The sequence below is a fragment of the Myripristis murdjan genome, chromosome 11, assembly GCF_902150065.1.
Source record: "Myripristis murdjan chromosome 11, fMyrMur1.1, whole genome shotgun sequence".
In the NCBI taxonomy this organism is placed as follows: domain Eukaryota; kingdom Metazoa; phylum Chordata; class Actinopteri; order Holocentriformes; family Holocentridae; genus Myripristis; species Myripristis murdjan.
In genome coordinates this window covers 3,822,390-3,845,117 of record NC_043990.1, presented here as the reverse complement: position 1 = coordinate 3,845,117, position 22,728 = coordinate 3,822,390, and the positions used below count along the sequence as shown (strand labels likewise).

At 41.3% G+C, this 22,728-nt stretch overlaps 1 protein-coding gene across 1 annotated transcript in view; it reads right to left on the bottom strand.

Annotated features, from left to right (window-relative positions):
- Window positions 1-22,728, bottom strand: part of col14a1b (collagen, type XIV, alpha 1b) — a 247,931-nt gene that overhangs the window by 122,899 nt on the left and 102,304 nt on the right. Inside the window, exons 13-19 of the mRNA XM_030063880.1 lie at window positions 19,769-19,908; window positions 16,649-16,775; window positions 14,791-14,930; window positions 13,792-13,924; window positions 13,486-13,530; window positions 11,845-11,990; window positions 2,156-2,285 (exon numbers count right to left, since the gene is read on the bottom strand). Of these exons, the coding sequence (XP_029919740.1) occupies window positions 2,156-2,285; window positions 11,845-11,990; window positions 13,486-13,530; window positions 13,792-13,924; window positions 14,791-14,930; window positions 16,649-16,775; window positions 19,769-19,908 (861 nt within the window). The remainder of the gene's footprint in view (window positions 1-2,155; window positions 2,286-11,844; window positions 11,991-13,485; window positions 13,531-13,791; window positions 13,925-14,790; window positions 14,931-16,648; window positions 16,776-19,768; window positions 19,909-22,728) is intronic.

Sequence of the window (22,728 nt, the reverse complement as noted above, 5' to 3'; positions counted from 1 at the left end):
AGAGTAATGAGGGTTTAGTTTAAGACACTGACAGCCAGTGTGGGTGGGAATACTTTTTTTTCTTTTTTTTCTATCTTTATTTGACCAAGAAAGTTTATTTTCACCAACCCGGGGGAGGGCAGCGTTTAAAAATGCCCAAGCACAGGGGAGAGGCACGGCTTTCTTGCAATCTGGGAGTTTGAACCAGAAATTTGACAAAAGGTCACAGACGCCATCATTTATTGTCTTATGTTTTCCCTGGGTGGATGGAGTGAGAGTTGTTGCCATGGAGATGGAAACAGCTGTACTACTGATTTTTTTTTTTTTTTTTTTTTAAATAAAATTAATGAACACAATTAACTACTGGCTACATTTGCAGCAGCACTTTCTCTCCGTCGCCTCCTCCTCTGCTGTAAAAGCCATATCTTAAAAATGTCCTCGTCCTCCAGCCGCCATTCAATCATATAGTCGCAGCCGGCAGCCATGTTTCAGTGTCCAGCTGGTTACCATGGAGATGACAGACGTCTTCCCGATGCTTTGTTTGAGCAGAAAAGCTTCATCCGCCTGACTCGTGTCTTATGACCATAAAACAGCCTTTAAGTCGCTCTCTTCAGACGGCTAATTCAGACTTCCCGCCGGCAGCCCTGAAATATCATTTCATGACTTTTTTTCCGTGACGAAGTCAAAGGACGCCTGTGACCTAAAAAAAAAAAAAGTATTTTCTCCTGGTTTTTTCCTTCTGAAAAGCTTTTTAAGCGTGAACAGTCTCATTTCCTCTCCAGCTGGGCTGCTGGGATGAAAACCAGCCAAAATCCACCATCTCTAATGACAGTGTGGAACAGGCTGGACAAAACACTCGGCTGCGTCCTCGTCCACCGGCACACGGGGAAACGTCCTCAGTATTCCCTGATTCCCTGATGCTCTCTGCACCTGGAATACACCTCTCTAGATTTCATGATGTTTCAGGAATCCCTGGACTGATAGGAACTGCTGTTGCTTTCAAAATAAGACTTAAGGTCTGTATGTTGAGCTGTTACTATGTTGTTTTTTCTTTCAAAATAAGACTTCAGGCCTGTATGTTGTGGTGTTTCTCTTCTTTTTTTCCCTCTTTTCTTTCAAAATAAGACTTCTGGCCTGTATGTTGTGCTGTTTCTGTGTTGTTTCTTTCAAAATAAGACTTCAGGCCTGTATGATGTGCTGATTCTGTGTTTTTTTCTTTCAAAATAAGACTTCAGGCCTGTATGTTGTGCTGTGTCTGTGTTGTTTCTTTCAAAATAAGACTTCAGGCCTGTATGATGTGCTGTTTCTGTGTTGTTTCTTTCAAAATAAGACTTCAGGCCTGTATGCTGTGCTGTTTCTGTGTTGTTTCTTTCAAAATAAGACTTCAGGCCTGTATGTTGTGCTGTTTCTGTGTTGTTTCTTTCAAAATAAGACTTCAGGCCTGTATGCTGTGCTGTTTCTGTGTTGTTTCTTTCAAATAAGACTTCAGGCTTTTATGTTGTGCTGTTTCTGTGTTGTTTGTTTCAAAATAAAACTTCAGGTCCGTATGTTGTGCTGTGTCTGTGTTGTTTCTTTCAAAATAAGACTTCAGACTTTCATGTTGTGCTGTTTCTGTGTTATTTCTTTCAAAATAAGACTTCAGGCCCGTATGTTGTGCTGTGTCTGTGTTATTTCTTTCAAAATAAGACTTCAGGCCCGTATGTTGTGCTGTGTCTGTGTTGTTTCTTTCAAAATAAGACTTCAGGCCTGTATGCTGTGCTGTTTCTGTGTTGTTTCTTTCAAAATAAGACTTCAGGCCAGTATGTTGTGCTGTTTCTGTGTTGTTTCTTTCAAAATAAGACTTCAGGCCTGTATGCTGTGCTGTTTCTGTGTTGTTTCTTTCAAAATAAGACTTCAGGATTTTATGTTGTGCTGTTTCTGTGTAGTTTCTTTCAAAATAAGACTTCAGGCCTGTATGCTGTGCTGTTTCTGTGTTGTTTCTTTCAAAATAAGACTTCAGGATTTTATGTTGTGCTGTTTCTGTGTAGTTTCTTTCAAAATAAATACTTTTATTTCCTCCAGAAGACCCCCGTCCCCTCACTAAGATGGGTCTAAAGAAAGGGCCGGAATGGTAAGGCATCAATGAATCACCTAAAAGACAAATGAACAGACAAACAGTGCCTGAGGCCGGCCTTACGTGTCCGTCCGATGCGCGACACGCTGGGTCCGTCTCCGTCCTGGTAGACCGGGGTGATGCTCACTTTGTACTCGGTGTCTGACAGCAGCGGCTGCAGCAGCAGGCTGCTCTGACCCGACGGCACCGTCCTCTGCAAGCAGAAAGCAGTTTAAATACAGTTCAAATCATTGTTCAGAGACAACCCACTCTTGGCGCGGTGCGGTGTGATTTCATGGCAGGCGACATAAACACGGCCTGCGGAAACTGATGCAAATGAAATGATTTGAAATGACTCCAGGCAGGCGAGGGAATGAGAAAGAGCTATCTGCGGATACAGCTGCAAATTAGCTGGGAAATCCAATTGGTTTTTTTAATTTAGTCTCCGTCTTTGTTGCTATGCGCTCATCACCGTGGTGTTTCTGCACCGCATTTCCCAGAGATCACCTGTCAATCACACAGAGTAGGGGCGGGGCTTGGATTTCCTGCTGATGGAGTTTCTCCTTTCTTTGTTCAGCCACGGTGGCTGCCACCATTCACACTAACTACCCTGTTCTTCTTCTTCTGTTTATTACAAAAAAAAATAGGAAACTAAAATGCATCACTTCCTGTGCAGAACGAAATAGCTATCAGACAATGGAAAAGAACTGAACTTATGAACTGGATGTAGGATCACTGCTGTGTTATTACAACTGATGATGAAGAGCAGCAAAGGGGAAAATTAAAATGCTGAGATTTTCTTTTTTCAGACTAGGATCCTAAAAAAAATTAAAACGTGGTGAAATTTCCTGTCCAACATCCTCCTTATTTCCTCTGTATTTCCTTTAGGAATGCTTCCTAATGAGGTAAATCACTTCTGAAACAACTTTTAGCCCAAAAATCTCCACAGAGACTAATATTTCTGTATTTCCAAAGCAGGTTTGGCCAGAATGCCAAGGGTTGCCATACGACTTAAACAGCACAGCTGGGTCAAGAAAATAACAAGATTACAATTAATTTGATTTAATGATAAAAAAAAAAAAAAAAAAAAAAAAAAAAGAGAGAGAGAAAGCATTGGTGTTGTCACTGTGGGAAAAGCAATGCGATATCCTTATGGATCTTTTTTTTTTTTTTTGGAATTATTTTAGTTCCAAACCAAAGCCGTCGAGTGAAAGATTGACTTCCGAGACATGCACTTTGCACCTCTGCATATTCCACTACAAAGACAATTTATCTCCAGCGGTGACCCGCAGAGCTCGACTTCCTTAGCAACACCAACCAATTATAACACCGCCTGTCACTCAGCAGCTCTGCATCCATAGAAACAAATTCTGCATCCATAGCAACGGCTTGCTGAGTATATTAGCTGTCGATTGAAGCCTTTACGCCAGGTTTCCTCCACGTCCTCCACTCTGTCTGGGAAAGTCTCAAAATCATTATGAGTTGGCAAATGTGGCGCAAAATTTCAATTTAACTTCCTATCAGCTTTTTAAGAACTTCGTATTGGTTGAATGATTTCTTCATGCCAACTGCCAAAATTTTGGTTTAAAAATAAAAAAAATTAACAATTAAATTTAGTGAATTCTTTGGCATGATGGTTAAAAAGGTGAATATTCTTGCATGCACAATCAGCAAACAAGTTGAAGACGTCATTGCGACTTCAACTTTTGACTTCACTGAGGCAGGAATTAGAGCAAAATGTGAGATGAAACAAAACAACAATTCAGAATTCATACAGAGAAAACAGAAAGTTTCTTTGTGGATTATCCCGATCTTTGGAAGTTTGTTTTTCATGCTGTAAAGGGATGAAAGGCAGCAAGTGGCTTCTCAGTATGAAAACAAGAGGATAAAAAATATGCCGACCGTGTGCAAACACCCCAGAGGAGCCTGAATATTGCCTCAAACTTTAAAAAAAAAAAAAAACAGGAAACCCTCTGGTATTACCCTTTAAATTGAGGTGAGGCGGTGATCGCTGCTTTCAGGTTTCGGGGTCAGATGAGGTTAATTGTGTTCAGGGTTATTCCTCAGCGAGCTGTCCACCTGTCTGTGAACTGAGGCCGATCTTTAAAACTTCTGCCTAAATAACTTAATCCACCCAACTTCCAGCCGCTGGAGAAAAGTTCCTCCTTTTGCCTGCAGACGATTTTCTTGCTCTGTCTGCCCTCTCCTCCTTCTCTCTCTCGCTGTTTCCTTTTGTTTTACTTTTATCAAACTGGAAGAGTGCATTATAGTCAAGTATTTGCTCAGCACATAGTAGCTGAGAGACTCAGCAGGTAACTGTATTGTCAAAAGCTCTTCAAATTACAAAATAAAGGCAGAATGAGAGGGATTTTACTAAAAAAAGAAAAAGAAAAAGTGGACTCATGCAAAAATAATAATCCCTCTCAGGCATCACTTATGAGCCAAAGAGATGAATGAGATGAATTCCCTACGAGTATACAGAGAGAGAGAGAGAGAGAGAGAGAGAGAGAGAGAGAGAGAGAAAACAGCGGTGGGCGAGTGAGCTAGACACTGAATGGAGAGAGGGAGCGGAGGTAGCAAGAAAACATATTCCTCAAAGGTTTTTAATCACCACAACCTGCAAGACTAGCTGCAGACAGACAGACAGACAGACACACACACACCACACAAACACTTCAATTATCATAATTATTATTATAATGATGATCATCATCATAATTATGTCTCTGTTTTCCCTCAGGCCATCACTTGTTTCTGTGCTTCTCTTTGTGTCATCCTCCATCTCTAAACTCTTTCTCTATCGCTTTAGTCCATTAATGGTCCACCAAAACCTCGATTACCAGGATTAAGCAGCAATATGTTGATTAAAAGATTTAAAAGTGTCACTCGTGTGACCTTTATGTAGAAAAAAAAAAAAAATCATTTAGAGAGGAATCTCATTTACAGTGAGGCCGAGGTCACAGAACAGAACTGAGCGAAGAACAACAAACAAGAAAAGGAACAGGATTAAAATAATACAAATGAAATGAAAGAAGAGGAATAATAAAAACTGGATTAAACAACATATTTAATTAAAAAAAGTTCCAAACAGAGGCAGGGAGGTTTAAAACAAGGTGTCTAAAATGTTCAAACCTGTGAAAATAGGATTTATTTATTAACCAAGTTTTCACTTATTTATTTCGTAAATGTTGTTTCCATGGTTACGCCTGTCTGCATCTTCCAAGGATGAATAAATATTACTTGTTATTACTCCCTCAATTATTTATTTTCTACAAAACACATTTATAATCTCCAGACAGGTGTAAATTCCTGGTGAGCGGCTGGGGCTCATCAGAGTTAAATGTAAAAGTTTTATTTGTAATTTTGCATTTTGATTTTTTTATACATAACTAAAAATGGACATTAACAATCAGAAAACAGAGGACTATGACTGAATGACTGGTCATATTGCTGCAGTATGCTAGTTAAAAAAAAAAAAAAAAATTAGAAACATATTCGTGGCTTTTTGGGTTTTTCAGACACAGGTTTTTGTAACATCAGCTGTGGTGCGGTGTGACTTCACTTTGTATTATAGATAGATAGATAGATAGATAGATAGATAGATAGATAGATAGATAGATAGATAGATAGATAGGTTTACTTTATTGATCCCAAACTGGGAAATTCACACATTACAGCAGCATCATCAATAAAAACATAAAATAAAATTTAAATTAAAATTAAAAGTATATACAATAGAGACTAAATATGTGAAATATATACACTAAATACAATAAGGGCTAAGTATATACAATAAAGTAGCCTGAGAATATGAGATGTTTAAGTGTTGAAATGTAAGAAATGTAAGATATACCGGATGAAATAATAAATATGAAAAATGAAAAATACAGATAGTAGTAGATGGGATGGCACAGGGTAAGCTTGAAACCATGGAACCAGGAAACCAAGTGGCAGAACCCGACGCCCAGTACTGGGATTCGGCAACTGTCCGACTTGATTTGGCCCCATGGAATCACCACTTCTAATAAATAAAACAGTTAAGGTGCTGAGTGATGGATAATAAAATAAAATAAAATAAACAAGTAAGGTGCTGAGTAGTGGATAATAAATAATTATTTTACTTTATTAATTTTCACCACAGAACCAAAACTTTACCAAAGGACTCTGGACATTCATCAGAAATACAGGAAAAGTTGGTGGTATGATTGTATTTCCTGTAATCCCTGGGGTGGAAAATCTCACAATCTGGTGAGGTTGCTCCGGTTATTTTCAGCGCGCGGTGTCAACCAAACAAAGCTGCACGTCACACACGTGTAATTTTAATTTCAGTCAGGACGACCTGCAGCCCCTATGAGCATTAGCTCCGCCTCCTCACAGATTCATTCCTAATTCCCCCTCTTTTCCTTTTAACGCACCTACGTCTCCGAGAGCCAATCAGCTTCCTCGCCTTTCACCGAGTCGTCACTCTGTTCATGTCTGTGCTGCCGATCAGATCCGACTCACCGCCTCCGCCTCGCCGCCAACACCACATTACAGACTCCAGGGGGAAGGATATCAGCCATTCTCAAGGCATCATCATCATCATCATCATCATCATCATCATCATCATCATTACCAGCATCATCTCCCCCTTTCTAATCCCCCCAATTCTCATTTGCTTAATAAGGATGTTTCGTCGCTCAGCAAGTCTCCCGTTTATTTTCATATTAGTCTTTCCTGATTGAGTTAGGCGGAGGAAACAACAGCCTTGAGCACGCAGACGAAGACCGCAGGCGCCGCTTTTTCAGTAGTCAGTGCATGTTTCTGCAATAATGTGTGATTCATGAGAGTAACAACTGAAATTTACACACAAACACAACAATAACAGAAACGATTCTTCATTAAAATATCTATTTTGCAGTTGCGTCTGCAGGACGGGCGGCTCCCTAGCATTTTAAAGAGGTATTTCAGATTCAGAAGTGAGATTATGTGAGCGACTTCTCCACAGGTGATGTAATAACAACATTAGACAGCGGTCGGCACGCCTCCAATTTGAAAAAGCCGGCAGAAGAACCTGGACAGGAAGTCTAGCGATGTACTGGTGCAGATGGGGGCAGAAGCAAAATGTATTTTAGCCACCTAAAAACGACACACCTAAAAATCTTTTATTTTACTTCACTTTGCCGTCAGACAGCCTCTGCATTTTCTCAACCACGGAACTTGTGCCTACAGATTAGAACCTGCAAAAAATACGAAATAACCCTTTAATGGACCACAGGTCCCTAAACGCTAGGCGAAACCCTGCGTGATTTTCCTTTTACGATCTTTGATTTTTGAGGTTAACAGGTCAAGGCTGAGAAATGTGCATGCAAACACAGTCAGTGCCTCCGATTGTCTGTCTGCCTGTTGCATTCTGATCATGTACAGTCTCGCCTTGCTGCTCCACCAGCCCTGCACCTTCCAGAAAAAAAACAAAACAAAACAAAACCAAAAAAAAAAAAAAACTGTTGCAGACATGTCAGTCACACAGACACTGCTGGCCTTGACAGATCAATTTGAGTCCGGTCTGAGGAAAACAGCAGCGTGTCTCTAAACAGTCGCCGGGCCACCCGCTTACAGGAAACCACCCTGAGAGACGCCCCTTTTTTAAAAATTACCCTGCCGCTTTTATGAAAGCAAACACAGCTTCATAAAGAATTTAAAAGATCCACAAAGCCAATCTGGTGACGACACGAGGTCTGTGCAGGCCCGGAAAGTTACGAGTGATTTTCCAGGAGATTTCTGAGCGACAGACTTACAGGTAAAAAGGACATCGCTGCCTGTTGCTCTGCTGTGTTTGAAGTGTTTAAAAAAATGGATTTGTTGATGACCGCCGAGCCAGCTCCCTGTCCGTCCGTTTATCCAAGCTATTAACAATATTTAGCAGATTTCATCCAGATTCCATCAGCACTGGAATGGCTGACGTCCAAAAAAATCAACTAGATGTAAATGAGTTATTTTTCTAACATTTTTTTTTTTAGTAAGATGGCTAGTATCACTCCCCTGGCAACAGACACAGAATGAAACTTACTTTGAACAAAGCGGGAAGAAGAGGCCTGCCAGTTTTTTTTTTTTTTTTTTTTTTTGCTTTTTTTCCCCCAGTAGATAAACATCCAAATGGTAGCTGCTGAGTGGAGCGCCTGGTGATTCACAACCGAACCGGGTTGCCAAACAGAAAGCACAGCTGTTCGCACTTCGATAAGAGATCTCATTTAACAAGCCGACGGTGCGAGCAGCTGGCGCCTCTTTTTTTGTTGGGATGAAAAGGCCAATCTGGGACTTGTGGCCAGAGTCAGCCGCTTCCAACGTGGTGGACACACACACACACACACACACACACACACACAGAGCATGCCCACATGCACAAACACACATCCATACGTGCATACAGACAAGACACACAGACACACACATGCACATTACAACTGCAGAGGACATAACTTTCCATTAGCATAAACAAAACTAGTAAAAACTTTGCATAAAGTAATAATTATGTTAATTAAAATACATTTCCCACCACAATGATAATTATTATCTACCATTAATTAACACAGTTTAGTGCTATTTGGTGTGGTTCCATGCTAACAATAGAAATTCAGTGAGTAGAATCGGTATTGTATGGGGAATTCTAGCATTGACAAAGAACTGAGGAGCTACATTTTGCATCGGATTAGTGACGCTGCATTGATGTGTTTAAACTAAGATTGAAACTTTAACACAAAATAAAGTGAAGCTATTCCTCATTTTCCTCAAAGACCCCCGAGGGTCACAGGACCCCACTTTGAAAACCGCTGCATTAACACTGGTTGTCAAAGCGGCTGCAGTCTGTTTTGAGTGCAGCTCTCCTTTACTTTCCGGTATGTTATTATTATTAATATTATTATTTTACAAATTTTATTGTATTAACAGGATTATGAGACTGTTGGCTGCAAACCAGTTATTGCCTAAAGGTTTCATTACATTAATGTGAAGTTATTATTTATAGTTATTATGAGTTATTCAGGCAGTGACTTTTTTTTTTTTACACTGGTTTTCACTTTGGGGCAAGATTTTGTATGGACATGTCTTCAGTGCACACACACACACACACACACACACACATAAAGTACAAAGGGCATTTCAGGCACTGAGGCCACTCCATTTTGCATTTTTTTGTGGCCTCCTCTACCTCTCCCTCTCTCTCTCCTTCCCTCTCTCTCTCCCTTTCTCTCTCTCTCTCTCTCCCTCCCTCTCTCTCTCTCTCTCTCTCGTGAAGCAGCACTTTGAAGCTCTGCCTCTGTTTTCATCAGCAACATCTCTTTCCCCGGCCGCTCTGAAGGCCTGCCATCGATTTCAACAACATCGCCTCTGTCTCTCTCTCCCTCTCCTTGTTTCACTGTTGAGGACTCAGAACCTGGAGGCCTGCCATCTCTTTCTTCAACACTCTCTCTCTCTCTCTCTCTCTCTCTCTCTCTCTCTCTGTGTTGAAGGCCGGCACTCTGCAGGTTTGGCCCTGTTTGAATCAACATTTATCTCCTTTGCTCCCCGAACCACCTTCTAACTCCTCGACGCAGCTTTTAGCATCCAGCTGACCTGACAGTGCACCCGGCACTGCTGTCACTCATCTGCTCGCTCTCTCTCTCCCTCTCCCTCTCTCTTTCTCTCTCTCTCCCCTCATTCACTTCATTGGCATTCAGAGAATTTCATTCCTTCATCTCTCCCTCTCTCGACCGCTGACAGAGCAGTCAGACATTGGCAGTCTGCCTTGGCATTCACTCACTCTCTCTCTCTCTCCCCCCCTCTCTCTCTCTCCCAATTCAATTTCAGTTTTCGACCCAACACGCTTTATTGGCATGAATGTTACATAAACTATATTGCCACAGCCCCAGTTACCATGTTAAATATTATACAATGTAAGATAAAAAAAAATACAAATGATTTTTCCTTCCCCGTATCAGGATGTGTGTGCATGAAACTATTGATTGTGTGTATAAAACATCAGGTGTCGCTTCTAGGAGGATTTAAAACCCAAAGGAAATTGGAAATACAGAAAATGGATGATACTAACCCTCCCTCCCTCCCTCCCTCCCCCCCTCTCTCTCTCTCTCTGGTTGACTACAGATATTCCCACGTCCTTAATCCTCACCCAAACCTAATCCTAATCCTATCTCAGCAGTGATCCAGGCAATACTCAGTTCATAAAGTTGTTTTTTTTTCATTGCTGGCTCTAAACTCTCTCTCTCCTGGCTGCACAGGAAGTGATGCGTTTTACATGGTTTTACTTGGTTTGCAATGAACAGACAAAGAAAGGAGAAACTCAAACTCCATCGACAGGAAATCAAAGACACATGCTGCAGCGCTGAGCAACAACAAGAGTAAATAAAATACATCAGGGTCTTGCAGATTAAACTGTAGATTAAAGACTTAATGGCAAGGACTCTTATTTTCTTGATTAGGTGGATTTCCTGTACTCTAACTCAATAGGATAGCAGTTTGGGAAAGAAACACAATTTTATTTTGAAGGGACAGGTAGACGAGAGAGGATGTTTGAAGATTTGTGAAGGTTTTATTGGTTGGAATTTTATTTTACACCAGGAACTAGAATTCAGGTGAGGTCATTTTATGCGAACTTGAACCCCACTGGGCAAAAATCTTCCTCACACACACACACACACACACACACACACACACACACACACACCAGGGTTGCCAAGTCTGCATTTTTTCCGCGGAATTGGGATACTTTTTAAGTGTTGCCGCGGGTAACAAATTTTGTCCGCGGGTTGGGCTTGGGCAGACCTATGGCATACAGATGATGAATAATGCCTATGAATAAAGATTCATCAAATCCTGTCAAACTGACTCCGGGCCAGATCAGCATATAAACTATCCACATATGTCACCTGCTCCACAGACAAATAATATGCCAATGCTGTGTGAGGCCAAAATGATGCCAAAATACGGGACGAAATACACATAAGAATGGGAAAATGACTAAAACATTGTGAATGTCTGAGCTGAAGTAAGGTATCCCATATTATATTTTAAGTTCTGATATAGGCTACTGTAAATTAAATAGGTGAAAGAACTGTTTTGGGAAATTGCCTTTAATGTTTATGGTGTTATTTTATAGATACATTGCAAAAAGTCCAAATCTTACCAAGATTATTTGTCTTATTTCAAGTAAAAATGTCTTATTTCTAGTCAAAATATCTCATTAAACTTAAAATAAGACATGATCAGCTCAGAAATAACTTGTTTTAGACGATTTTCACTTGTTTCAAGTGAAAATTCACTTGAAGCAAGCAAATTTTCACTTGTGACACAAGTGAACAAGTGAAAATTTGCTTGTTTCATTGGCAAAATTTGTTTCTTGTTTCAAGCTAACTTTCACTTGTTTTAAGTGGAAAATTAGCTTGAAACAAGTGAAAATCATCTAAAAACAAGTTATTTCTGCGGTGATCATGTCTTATTTTAAGTGTAATGAGATATTTTGACTAGAAATAAGACATTTTTACTTGAAATAAGACAAATATTCTTGGTAAGATTTGGACTTTTTGCAGTGTATATAGTGAATTTTGCAATTATAGTAATGCTGTTGGACTTTAAAAGCAACATATCTGGATTTTTATGGGCATATTTTGAGTTCTGGTATTGGGCTGATTTTCGGGCCCTTTTCAGACCCGGTTGGGCGGGTTTGGGGCTGGTTTTGAGTTGCTGTTTGGCTGCTTTTGTCTCACAGACCTGGCAACCCTGACGCACACCCTGTGCCCTACCGTCTCCTCGGCTCGGTCTCCCTTGGCCGTGACGTAGCTCAGCCGGTAATGCCTGACGTTCCTGGAGTCGACGATCTGCCAGGACACCTGCAGGCTGAAGGTGGTCTCGTCGCTGATCTGCAGGTTCCTCACGCCGTACCGAGGAGCTGGGGGCAGACAGGCAGACATGACCAAGGTGTTTATGAAGCGTGTGTGTACGGGAAACATGACCACAAAATCTGACCGCACTTTCCTGCCATTGAACCTGCGGCTGTTTTGGAGCCTGCTGTGAGCTGTGAGCATGAAGAGATGGAAAAGGGTCTGAAAACAGGCCTGGTGCTGCTTCTGTCACGTTATTAACCAAAGCTGATGCTAAAGCGACAGGAGCTCAGCTGTCCAAGCCCCAAATTAAACTGACATTATGAGCAGTTCTCAAAGTTTTTTCCAATAATGTTCCCCCCTTGAGAAATATATTTTTTTTACACAAGTTCCCCCCTGACCAGTGCAGAAAAGCTAGTAAAAAAAAAAAAAAGCCCACATAAAGAGCTCTTTCTTTCTCCTCTCTCCTTGTTTTCAGCTTTTTTTCTGGATTTTTTTTAGGTCATAATGAACAAACGTCCACAGCAGCAGATTTAAACCACAAACACACACATCTGACACCTTCAGGAAACCCAAATATAAAATGTGCTTTATCAAACTGACATTTACAGTTTGTATTGAGCTGATTATATTACAGGCTAACTATTTTAGAAATGATGCAAGACTTATGCTTTTTAAATCAACATTTTTAAAAACATCTCATGGACACGTACCCCCATTTGAGAACCATTACATTACAGTGGGGTGAAGGATACGACTTTTCACCCAGCCGAGTTCAAATCCGCTGATAATGCTTCGATAAGAAAATCCTGCACCTCCGTTTTGTATGTAAACACACAAATATCAAGAATAAAATACATCTTTTTCTAATTTTTTAAAAATTACACGTACCAGCCAGAGGGGGCGCTACTCTGTAAAATAGCTAACAGCAGTTGAGACACTGTTGATTTTAACACAACTTTTTTTTTTTTTTTTTTTTTTATTATTACTGACTTGGTGTTCTTATCTACCATTACATATTTTTGAAGGACAATATTGAATGTTAGAACAAGGAGATTAAAATCCCTAGCTGGATTATTTGGGATTATGATGGGATGATTATTGCTGTTTCTTGTTGTTCCTCAGCTGTAAAACGTTCATGTCCAGAGAAAGCACCAGACGGTGTTTATTGAGCTCCGGCAGCGCTAAAGGTTAATAATTATTTTTAATACAACACACTTGGCCTTAATCAGCGCCCGTGTCCAATTACAGTTATTTATTAGGGTTTATAAGGAATCTAATCCGTCCTAATTAATCAGTGCGAGCTTCGCTTTGCTCGACCTCGACCTTGAGTCATAAATACTTCAGCAGAACTGGTGCGAGCCTCAGATACACTGAATTTATTACAGATCAACAGAAACAAACAGCAGGCAGTTAGAGGGCATGGACGGAGGACGAGGAGGAGGTGATGATGAGGAGGAGATGGATGAAGGACAAAAAGGAGGTAGGGCACGAGGAGAGAAGGGTGGATGAAAACAGTTTATCACAACAACAACAACAACAACAACAGCAGCGAGCCTTTACCTGCTGTGGTCGTGGTCGTGGTGGCCACCGTTGTCGTTCTGTCGACTGGACACACAAAAAAATCAATCAAAATCAATTAATCAGCTAAACATCTCCATTCAAATCAATCACATTTAATACAGAATATTACTGAAATATACTGATTAGTCGATTGACAGAAAATCGACTACAGTGCCGATAGTCAATCATTTACTATAATACTGCTGCACTTTTACTGAGGAACATTTTACCTTTAACAGAGCAGTTTTCCATTACGGCGCCCGCCACACACACACACACACACACACACACAACCTCGCTGCTCACCGGTGGACTGGATGACAGCGACGTCGTCACTCTCGGACTCGTCCCGGTAGACGGCGGTCAGCAGCACCTCGTACTCGGTGTTGGGTTTGAGTCCTGTGATCAGGTAGCTGTTGATGTGTCCGTCCACCAGAGACTGAGGCCAGACGGGACGGGACGGGACGGGACGGGACGGGATGGGACGAGACAGGACGGGACAGGGCGGGACGGGACGAGACAGGACGGGACAAGACAGGATGGGACCAGACAGGATAGGACAAGACGGGACAGGATAGGACAGGATCAGACACAAAGACAAGGGAAGAGTTAGTGACACATATGAACATGTGGTTGTGGATAAACTGGGGATGCAACTAATGATTACTTTCATGTGATCGCTCATTTTCTCAATTAACTGATCAATCATTTAGTCTGTATGTGTGAAAACAAACAGCAAAGTCTCACAGGAAGACATTAGAAAACAAAATGATGTCCCCAACCCCTGACCAAAGTATTAATTGAATGTAAAAAAAAAAAAAAAAAAAAAAAAAAAAAAAAATTACAAAATAAATACATAAATCAATCATCAGAAAATTAGCAAAACATTTTAAAAAATAAATGAAATAAAATACAATAAAATAAAAAATACAACGAGAAAACTGACCAGCAGCAAAAAAAAAAAAAAAAAAAAAATTATAAAGATATGAATGGAGAAAAAGGAAGAGAATCCTGAGCAATCATATTATCGGATTGATTTTATGTCAATAGATTTAGACTCCTTTATTTCTCATTTTTATTCTCCACATAAAAACAAAATAGTGTTTCGCTGCAACCAGTGAATAAAACATATTAATCAATGTTAATATATTAATATATTTAATGAATAAATCAGCTGTACTTTCAGCACTTTGGTTAATTCATGCAGTTGCCTTATCTTTTACATTCTTGTGAGGACATGTGGACCACCTCAATTACACACACACACGCACACACACACACACACGAACACACACACACACACACCTCCTTGCTGTCCCCTCCCTCAGTGGGCGTCCAGGTGAGTCGGTACAGCACCACGTCAGTGGCGGCGTGTTGCCATGACACCCAGAAACTGTCGGTGGAAACGTCACGGCTCCTCATATCGAGCGGGTCTGGCACCATCTCTGCACGCGCGCACACACACACACACACACACACACACACACACACACACACAGACTCTTATGGTTACATAGCAACAACAGACGTGGCAGCTGCGTGCTGTAACCTGCTGCAGCCAAATGAAAAGAAACAAAAACACTGTACTCTTTCAACAGAACTTCACTGCCACTTGGAATTGAATTGAACGGCAAAAAAATAAAAAATAAAGAGACAAAGTTGGTGAAGGAGCCTGTTTCTGACTGAACGTGGCAGTTCAAAGCTCTGAGACTAAAAGGTTAAAAGCAAAGCAAAGAATCAGATGTTAAAGGACCTGAAATCCAATTATGAGTCTTCAAGCAGATATAAATCTTTTTGTGCTGCTAACGCTGAGTAGACAAAGAAACATGTTGCAGAACTAAAATTAAATATATATATATTTTAATACTTTGTAAGGCCTTAATATCTTTTAAGGCCTCCCACGCCCCATATGAGAGCCTTCACCGAAATTTTTTTAGTGCTTTCCCCACAATTCTATGATATTTATATATGTACATACATGATGCACTCATTATTATTATTATTATTATTATTATCTCTTTTTTTGTTTAAATTTCTATGGCACATATTTTTCTATTTCCTTCCTCCTATTTCTTTTTCTTTTTCTTATAATTAAATTCTTCTTGAGGATTTGAGTGACTGCAGCTGACCCAGTTTCCCCTCAGGTATCAGTAAAATGTGATTCTGGTATATATTAAAATTTGTACATTTAGTTACACAGTTTTGAGGAGCTCACTGACATTTGAATTCACATTTAAAGGAACAGTCTGTGAATTCTCCGGGGTAGCGTCCACTTGGTTTGGTTTTATTCAGTGTCTTACTGCCTTACTGACTTTAAACACACAATTATGCCTTTTCCAGTCATAACGAATCTGATAGTTTCCAATGGGGAAAAATTCGGCTACATACCCAAAGCATGTTTATTTAAATATGTATAAAAAGACCTGTAGTATGAAGGCATGGTCTGAACACCGTGCCTCAGTGGGGTCAGGATGGCCTGAAACGAGCTCCTAAATGGGTCCCTGAGTGTCGATCTTGACTCTTTTCACACAGTTTCACACATCTCCCATTTATTAATAATGGAGGGTTCAATGGGACCATATCTCTGGAACAGAGGCTGCTAGCGACCTGGAACCAATGTTCGTCTGGGGGTTTTCAGGGACGCTGAACGCACCAGTCTTCACCTCATGGCTCTATGACCTTCAGCTTCAAAGACAGACACATATTTCCTAGTGTACGATGGAGGGGACGGATTGGTATTTTCTTGGTTTTTAGGGGGGAAGCTTTAGTTTTTATTAATGTTGTATCCTATACTGGATGGCAAAGTATGAAATAACACAAATTTCTGTGACAACCGGTCTTATTCATCCAAATGCTGCATCCAACTCTGGATGTTTTGTTTGGGTTTGGGTCGAGTCGAGTCGGCGCTGAGATTAACTTCACAGTGGAGACTGCCCCGTATTTTGTTTGTACAGCAAATGAAATATTACAAGCTATAATTACGATTTTAAATTAAGTGCCCTCTAGTGGTCGCCTGAATAACAACATGGGGTGTCAGGTGTCCTGGGCCGGATCGGATCCAGGATGTGCACCTGAAGTGTAGCTCATTTTCAGACGTAGACCTTTTTTTTTTTTTTTTTTTTTAGTCTCCTCAGATGGATTGATGCGGCCGGCGTGTCTTTACTTGTGGTGAAGCTGGCGGTCACCGGCTCGGCTTGGCCCTCGTCGTAGACGGCGAAGACAGCGACGGTGTACTCGGTCAGCGAGGTCAGGTTCCTCAGCAGCCAGGACGTCACGCGGCCCACGTCCACCTGCAGGGACGCCACACACTCAGGTTATTATCACCAACTCTGTAAACTTTTATGAAGACACAGTTTTGTCCCGACCAAATTTTGGTTTAGAGCTTTTTTTTTTTTTTACCCAACATGAGAGTGATAAATCAGTGCAATCAAGTGATTTTGAATTCAATACAATACACAAAAATGCCGTGGGCGATGCATGTGAGGACTGTTTAGACTCAACTGATAAACGAATGCAAGCGCTTTAGTCCAGTTAACCTTTGCTGCAGCTTTTCTTTTTTTTCTTTAGTTTTCTTTTCTTTTCTCTTTCTTTTTGATGCTGTGTTGAGATGCCTTTCACATGCTCCCTAAACATTTTAAAGCTGAGGGAACGTACCTGATTTCTTTCAAAAACAAAACAAAAGAAAACAAAAGAAAACAAAACATGATGAAAAGGCAACAAGTGATTAGCAAGAAGTGAAAAAAAAAAAAAAAAAAAAAAAAAACTACCCAAACTAGCAAAATATTACTGGAAAATTACCAGAACACGATTTATGATTATTGCAAATATAAAAATCCAATATAGTTCAAATTAGATAAAAATTAGATAAAAATCAACACCATAACCAAAATTTAGCCACAAAAATTAATATAAAATAAAATGAAAAAATAAAAATATACTACTAGTACTACCAGTACTACCAGTACTACTACTACTACTACTACTAATAATAATAATAATATAATTAGAAGAAAAAGAAGAAAAATAATTTTGCTCCTTTTTAAAAAAGCTCCTGGATTTATACACACACAATAAAACCGACACTGACACCTGTTGGTTTATTTTTATGTCATGTATAGCCCTGTATATATGGACACTTGGACATTTGGACACGGTTCACCACCTCTTCACTTTGTGGCTGTTTGTGTTTGCCGCTCTTTCACTTTACAGAGCCAAACGCACTGCATTGTGGGTACTGGTGTAGCTGCAGCGCCGCCTTGAGCTCACATCTGTTATTTTAATAAACGCCTCGCCGCAGTGATAATATGCATCATCCACCAAAGTTTTGTCAAAATCCAGTCAGGGTCAACTGAGAAAGGACAACCACCAGATTATAATTCATTCATTTTTTTTTATTCTTTTTTTTTTTTTTTTACTTATTTAATTTCATATTCATTGACTCTTCAAACAAATGAAAGGTGAAATTTATGCCACAAGAGATAAAATATGCATGGATTTTAATAAAAGATAAAATTAGGATCGGCTTCGTTTTATTCACTGTAATAGTCACTGCAGTTTTCTGCGGGGGGGGGGGCAGAGGGGGGGCTGCTGCCTGTCACATTTCCTTTAACAGTGACCGGCTCATCAGACGGCATCAATTATTGATTCCTCATTTACACCAGAAAGGCCTGACTGATTGTGGAAGGTCAAAGCAAAGGGACACAAACTTATCAGCGGAAGTTGGAGCGTTTAATTTTACCGACTCGTTTCTGGTGGGATTGAAGAGCCATAATCCACTGCCAGGCCATAAGAGACAAAAAAAAAAAAAAACAGTCGGCACCTGGATTTGACTAAGCAGACAGGTATTTGGATAATTACTGCAGTGATTATTATGTTTCAGCTAGTAACAGGTTACTGAACTCTAACGGAGAGCTGACACTCTGCAGGTTTTCAATCCAAAAACTGTGATTACTTTCTTTCATCTGTCTTGTCTTATGGATCCATAAACCATATCACATGAGTGTCTGTTCATGACAAGTTAATGATAACGAGTGTCTTATGAACATCTCTTAACTCGTCACAGCTGTGTAACAGACGGGTATTTATGGGATGCATTTTCTTTTCTATTAATTCTGTTATTGCTCTGACACATATAATTTGTGTACGCTTACTTCCAGTGATTTGCTGCCTGCCGCTTTTCAAGCCCCTCAAGGGTTTTTAGGCGATTCTCCCTCACATTTCCCTGTCCATCTTATTCTGCATCTTTTATAAAGTTTTTTATATGTGTAAATAAACAAACCGACCCAAAATCTCCACCCGGTGATTTCACTGATCGGCTCCTCCTCTCTGCCTGAAGGTGAGGTGATCGGTGAAATCACCTGGTGGAGTTTTGGGTTGGAATGAAAACCCGCAGACTGTCGGCTCTGCACGGCACCTGGCCCCTGACTTCTAGCTTCTCATTTCTGAGGAGAACTGAGCAGGTTTCTGAAACTACTAAAACTGGGTTAACAAATGTCCAACGCATTATTAAAGCCTGGAAGGGTAGCGGTGATCCATCATCTTCGGGGTGGAAATGTGGTCGGAAAAAGAAAAAAGAATGATCCTGATGGGCGATCACTTAAACGTTTGGTGAAATTAAATCGGAAACGATCAACAGCAGAACTCACGGCTATGTTTAATAGTGAAAGTAAGACCATTTCCAGATCTCAAGGCATTGGGACTAAACAGCTGTGTAGCCCTAAGAAAAGCATTTATCAGTGAGGCTCATTGGAAAAAAGGCTTCCTTTTGCTGGGGAGCCTAAAGATTTGACTGGAAAAGTTCATGTGGTCTGATGTTGCAGAGTGATGGAGCATCAGGGGAAGAGGTGATGCTCCCATCATGCCTAGCTCCTACCACACCAGCCTGTAGGGGGCAGTGTGATGATCTGGGATGGCTTCACGTGGTCAGGTCCAGGTTCAGCTGAACAAACTAACAAACCTTTTCCATCAGGCCGTTTTTTTTTTTTTCTTCCCTGATGGCTCGGGCATATTCCAAGACGCCGCCGCCGGGATTCATCGGGATCAGATTGTGAAAGATTAGCTCATCATCTTCACACATGGAGACGACTTTACGCATCATCAATACAAGCTCTTGGCAAAATCAATGCAATTCTGGATGGAAATAAATGTTGTGACACTGCTTAAGCTTATCGAAATGATGCCACAGCGAAAACGTGCTACAATCAAAACTAAAGGTCCAGTGACATATCAGAGGGTTAGGGTTAGGGTTAAATACATAAAAGTGCCACCTGATTGGTCCTCTCACCTCGTTGGTCTGCACGCCGTTGGTCTTGACGTACATGATGCGGTAGCCGTTGACCTTCCTGGAGGCGGAGTCCCAGGTGAGGAGGGCGGAGCTGTGGTCCACGTCTGAGAAGCGCAGGTTCTTGGCCGGCGTCAGCGGCACTGAGGGGGGAACGTCAGAGAACAGGAGGACACACACGTCACACACACTCGATCCACGGTGCATTGAGGTGTGTTCTCAGCTGTGCAATACAAAGCCAATTAGCCCAGAGGTGCAATATAAAATATACATACATCTGCTGTATACAGGTTATAAGTTATTCAGCCTTAACAACACGTGTGGTTGTGACACACCTTGTTGTGCAAAGATACTCACCTCCAGGATCCTGCTGATTATTTTTATTTATTTTTCTGTCTTTGTTTTTGTCTCTCTTTAGTTTTTGAGTGACACATGAGCACTAGTAGCTACCAGAGTCAAATTCCTCGTATGCATAAACACACCTCACCAATAAAGTTGATTTATTTCCTGAATTAGCTCATCCGATTTACCCTGGTCGCTGATTATTACAGTAAAGATAATGGTTATCAATTTGAAGTTGAGGGTTTATTAATTCCAGGGTATGGGTTAGAAACTTGAAGATACATAATTGTTCATTTGAAGGCACAGGACACTAATCTGAAGACAGCATTTACAAATCCTTGTGCATGGATTACGGATTTACACATCGATGCGTTTCTCTGACCATGTGGCCCCTGGGAGCTGTATGCTTTTTGTTTATAAAGGATCCAAAATATATTTCCATTGTGTGAAGGGCCACACACTTAATGCACGCCCTCAACCAATCAGCATTAAGCCCTTAATTGGATCAGGTGTGCAAAAGTAGAGCTGGAGCAAAAACCTGCAGGACTCGTTTGAACGGTCAGCTTTCTCACCGGGCGAGGCTGTGCTCGCTCAAAATGTAAACTCAGGCAGGGGAGGAGGGCAGGGACTATTTGCATATTCATAGATCTGCGCATTTTTAATGAGGGCAAGATTTAGAGTTACATTTTAGGCACTAAGGGATGTTTTTTCATGGATAAAACTTCTAAATATGTATTTTTGATGTATATTTGATGTATTTATAATGTGCTTCTCATATTATCTCATCTCATTTTCAGCCGTTTATCCGGGACCGGTTTGTGGTGGCAACAGGCTGAGGAGGTCGGCCCAGACGACCTTTTCCAGAGCCACATCCACCAGCTCCTCCTGGGGGATCCTAAGGCGTTCCCAGGCCATAATCTCCTCCCAGTGTGTCCTGGGTCTGCCCTGGAGCCTCTTCCCAGGTGGTCTTGCCCAGAACACCTCCAGGAGGCGACCAGGAGGCGTCCTGACTAGATCTCTGAACCACCTCAGTCGGCTCTTTTCAATGAGGAGGAGCAGCATCTCTCCTCCGACCTCCTCACACTATCCCTAAGGGTGCACCTGGCCACCCTGTGGAGGAAACTAATTTCTGCCGCTTGAATCCACGATCTCATTCTCTGAGTCAGCACCCAGAGCTCCTGACCACAGGTGAGGGTTGGAACAAAGATCGACCGGTAAATCGAGAGCTAACGCTGCCGTGACACGAGACGAATTTCAGAGACAGTAAATCTGTATCGTAACGTATTGGCTGCCTGAAGCGACGAGCAACGAAGAAGAAATTGAGCTGAAATCCTGGTGGTTTTGAGGTTTGCTGAGGTGGGGTCAGGCCTTTTCATCGCTGTGCTGCAAAAGACCTTGACGTCAGACAGGAGGTGAGTGCAGGTGAGTTGGGACGGGCGTGGCTGCTCTTTAAACTCTCTGATCAGGCTCCTGCAGGAGGAAGTCGAGCAAAGGCCTGACCTCTTTGTTTTTGTCACAACAAATCATGAATAAGGGAAGTGAGAGAATGTGGACATTTTTAAAGGCAAACTCAAGACCTACCTTTTTAGTATGGCTTTTAATTAGGGCCCGAGCGCTGGAACAGCGCGAAGCCCTATTGTTTTTCCTTCGTTTTTAGGGCCCGAGCGCTGGAACAGCGCGAAGCCCTATTGTTTTTTCCTTCGTTTTTTTTTCCTATTATTACGTGTCATTAGGCCTTAATTTGACCCCCTAAACATGCTCAAAAACTCACCAAATTTGGCACGCTGGCCAGGTCTGGTGAAAAATTTGATAAAATGGACAAACGGACCCCCTAAGTGCAGAAATGGGCTCGGTAGCGCCACCTAGGCACACAAAGGCAGCCGCTGTCGCCCACAGGAATGCGCTAGAAAGACCAAACCACTGCCGCAATGTAGGTCTCATCAAGCCCTACAATTCACGCGCTGACACCCCCGACCTAAAATCAACAGGAAGTCCGCAATTTGCGTTTGAACATCACGTTCTCGCCCAAAATTCCGCTTTGAAAAAAATCTATCTCCTCCCAGGCCGTAAGTGTCAGCGGCTTGAAAATTTAACAGATGACAGAGGACACAGTGCTGAACAAAAGTTGCTAAAAACTCCGTCATTACTCGATTCGTTTGGATTTTATAAGCCCTCAAAGTCGGAGTGGCCAAAACCAACACCTCGTTTTTTTCCATGGACTTTGGTGTGAAGAGGCTGACTTTTGGCACTAATTAAGCCCCTGGAGTCTAAAGTAAAAGTCTGACGGCTTTGAAAACTATGCAGATGGAAAGAGGACGAAAATTCCTACAAAAATATGTAGTTTTGATGTGGATTGGACCAAGTTTGTGGGAGCTGTGAACAGTTTTCAAACGTTTTGGACTCTGGTGTGCTCTGCTCTGCACTCTGCCTGGACATGTGACTCACTCTAGCTGCCTCAGGAATGCGCAATACACACCCATTGTAAGAGCTCAGAGGGAGCAGAAAACACTCTCAAACTAAAACTGCCATAACTCCAAAACGGTAAAAGATAGCAAAATCATGTAAATGGGAGATTTATAGATCCGAGTCTCGTGACTCGTTTAAACTTTGAATCAAGTCTG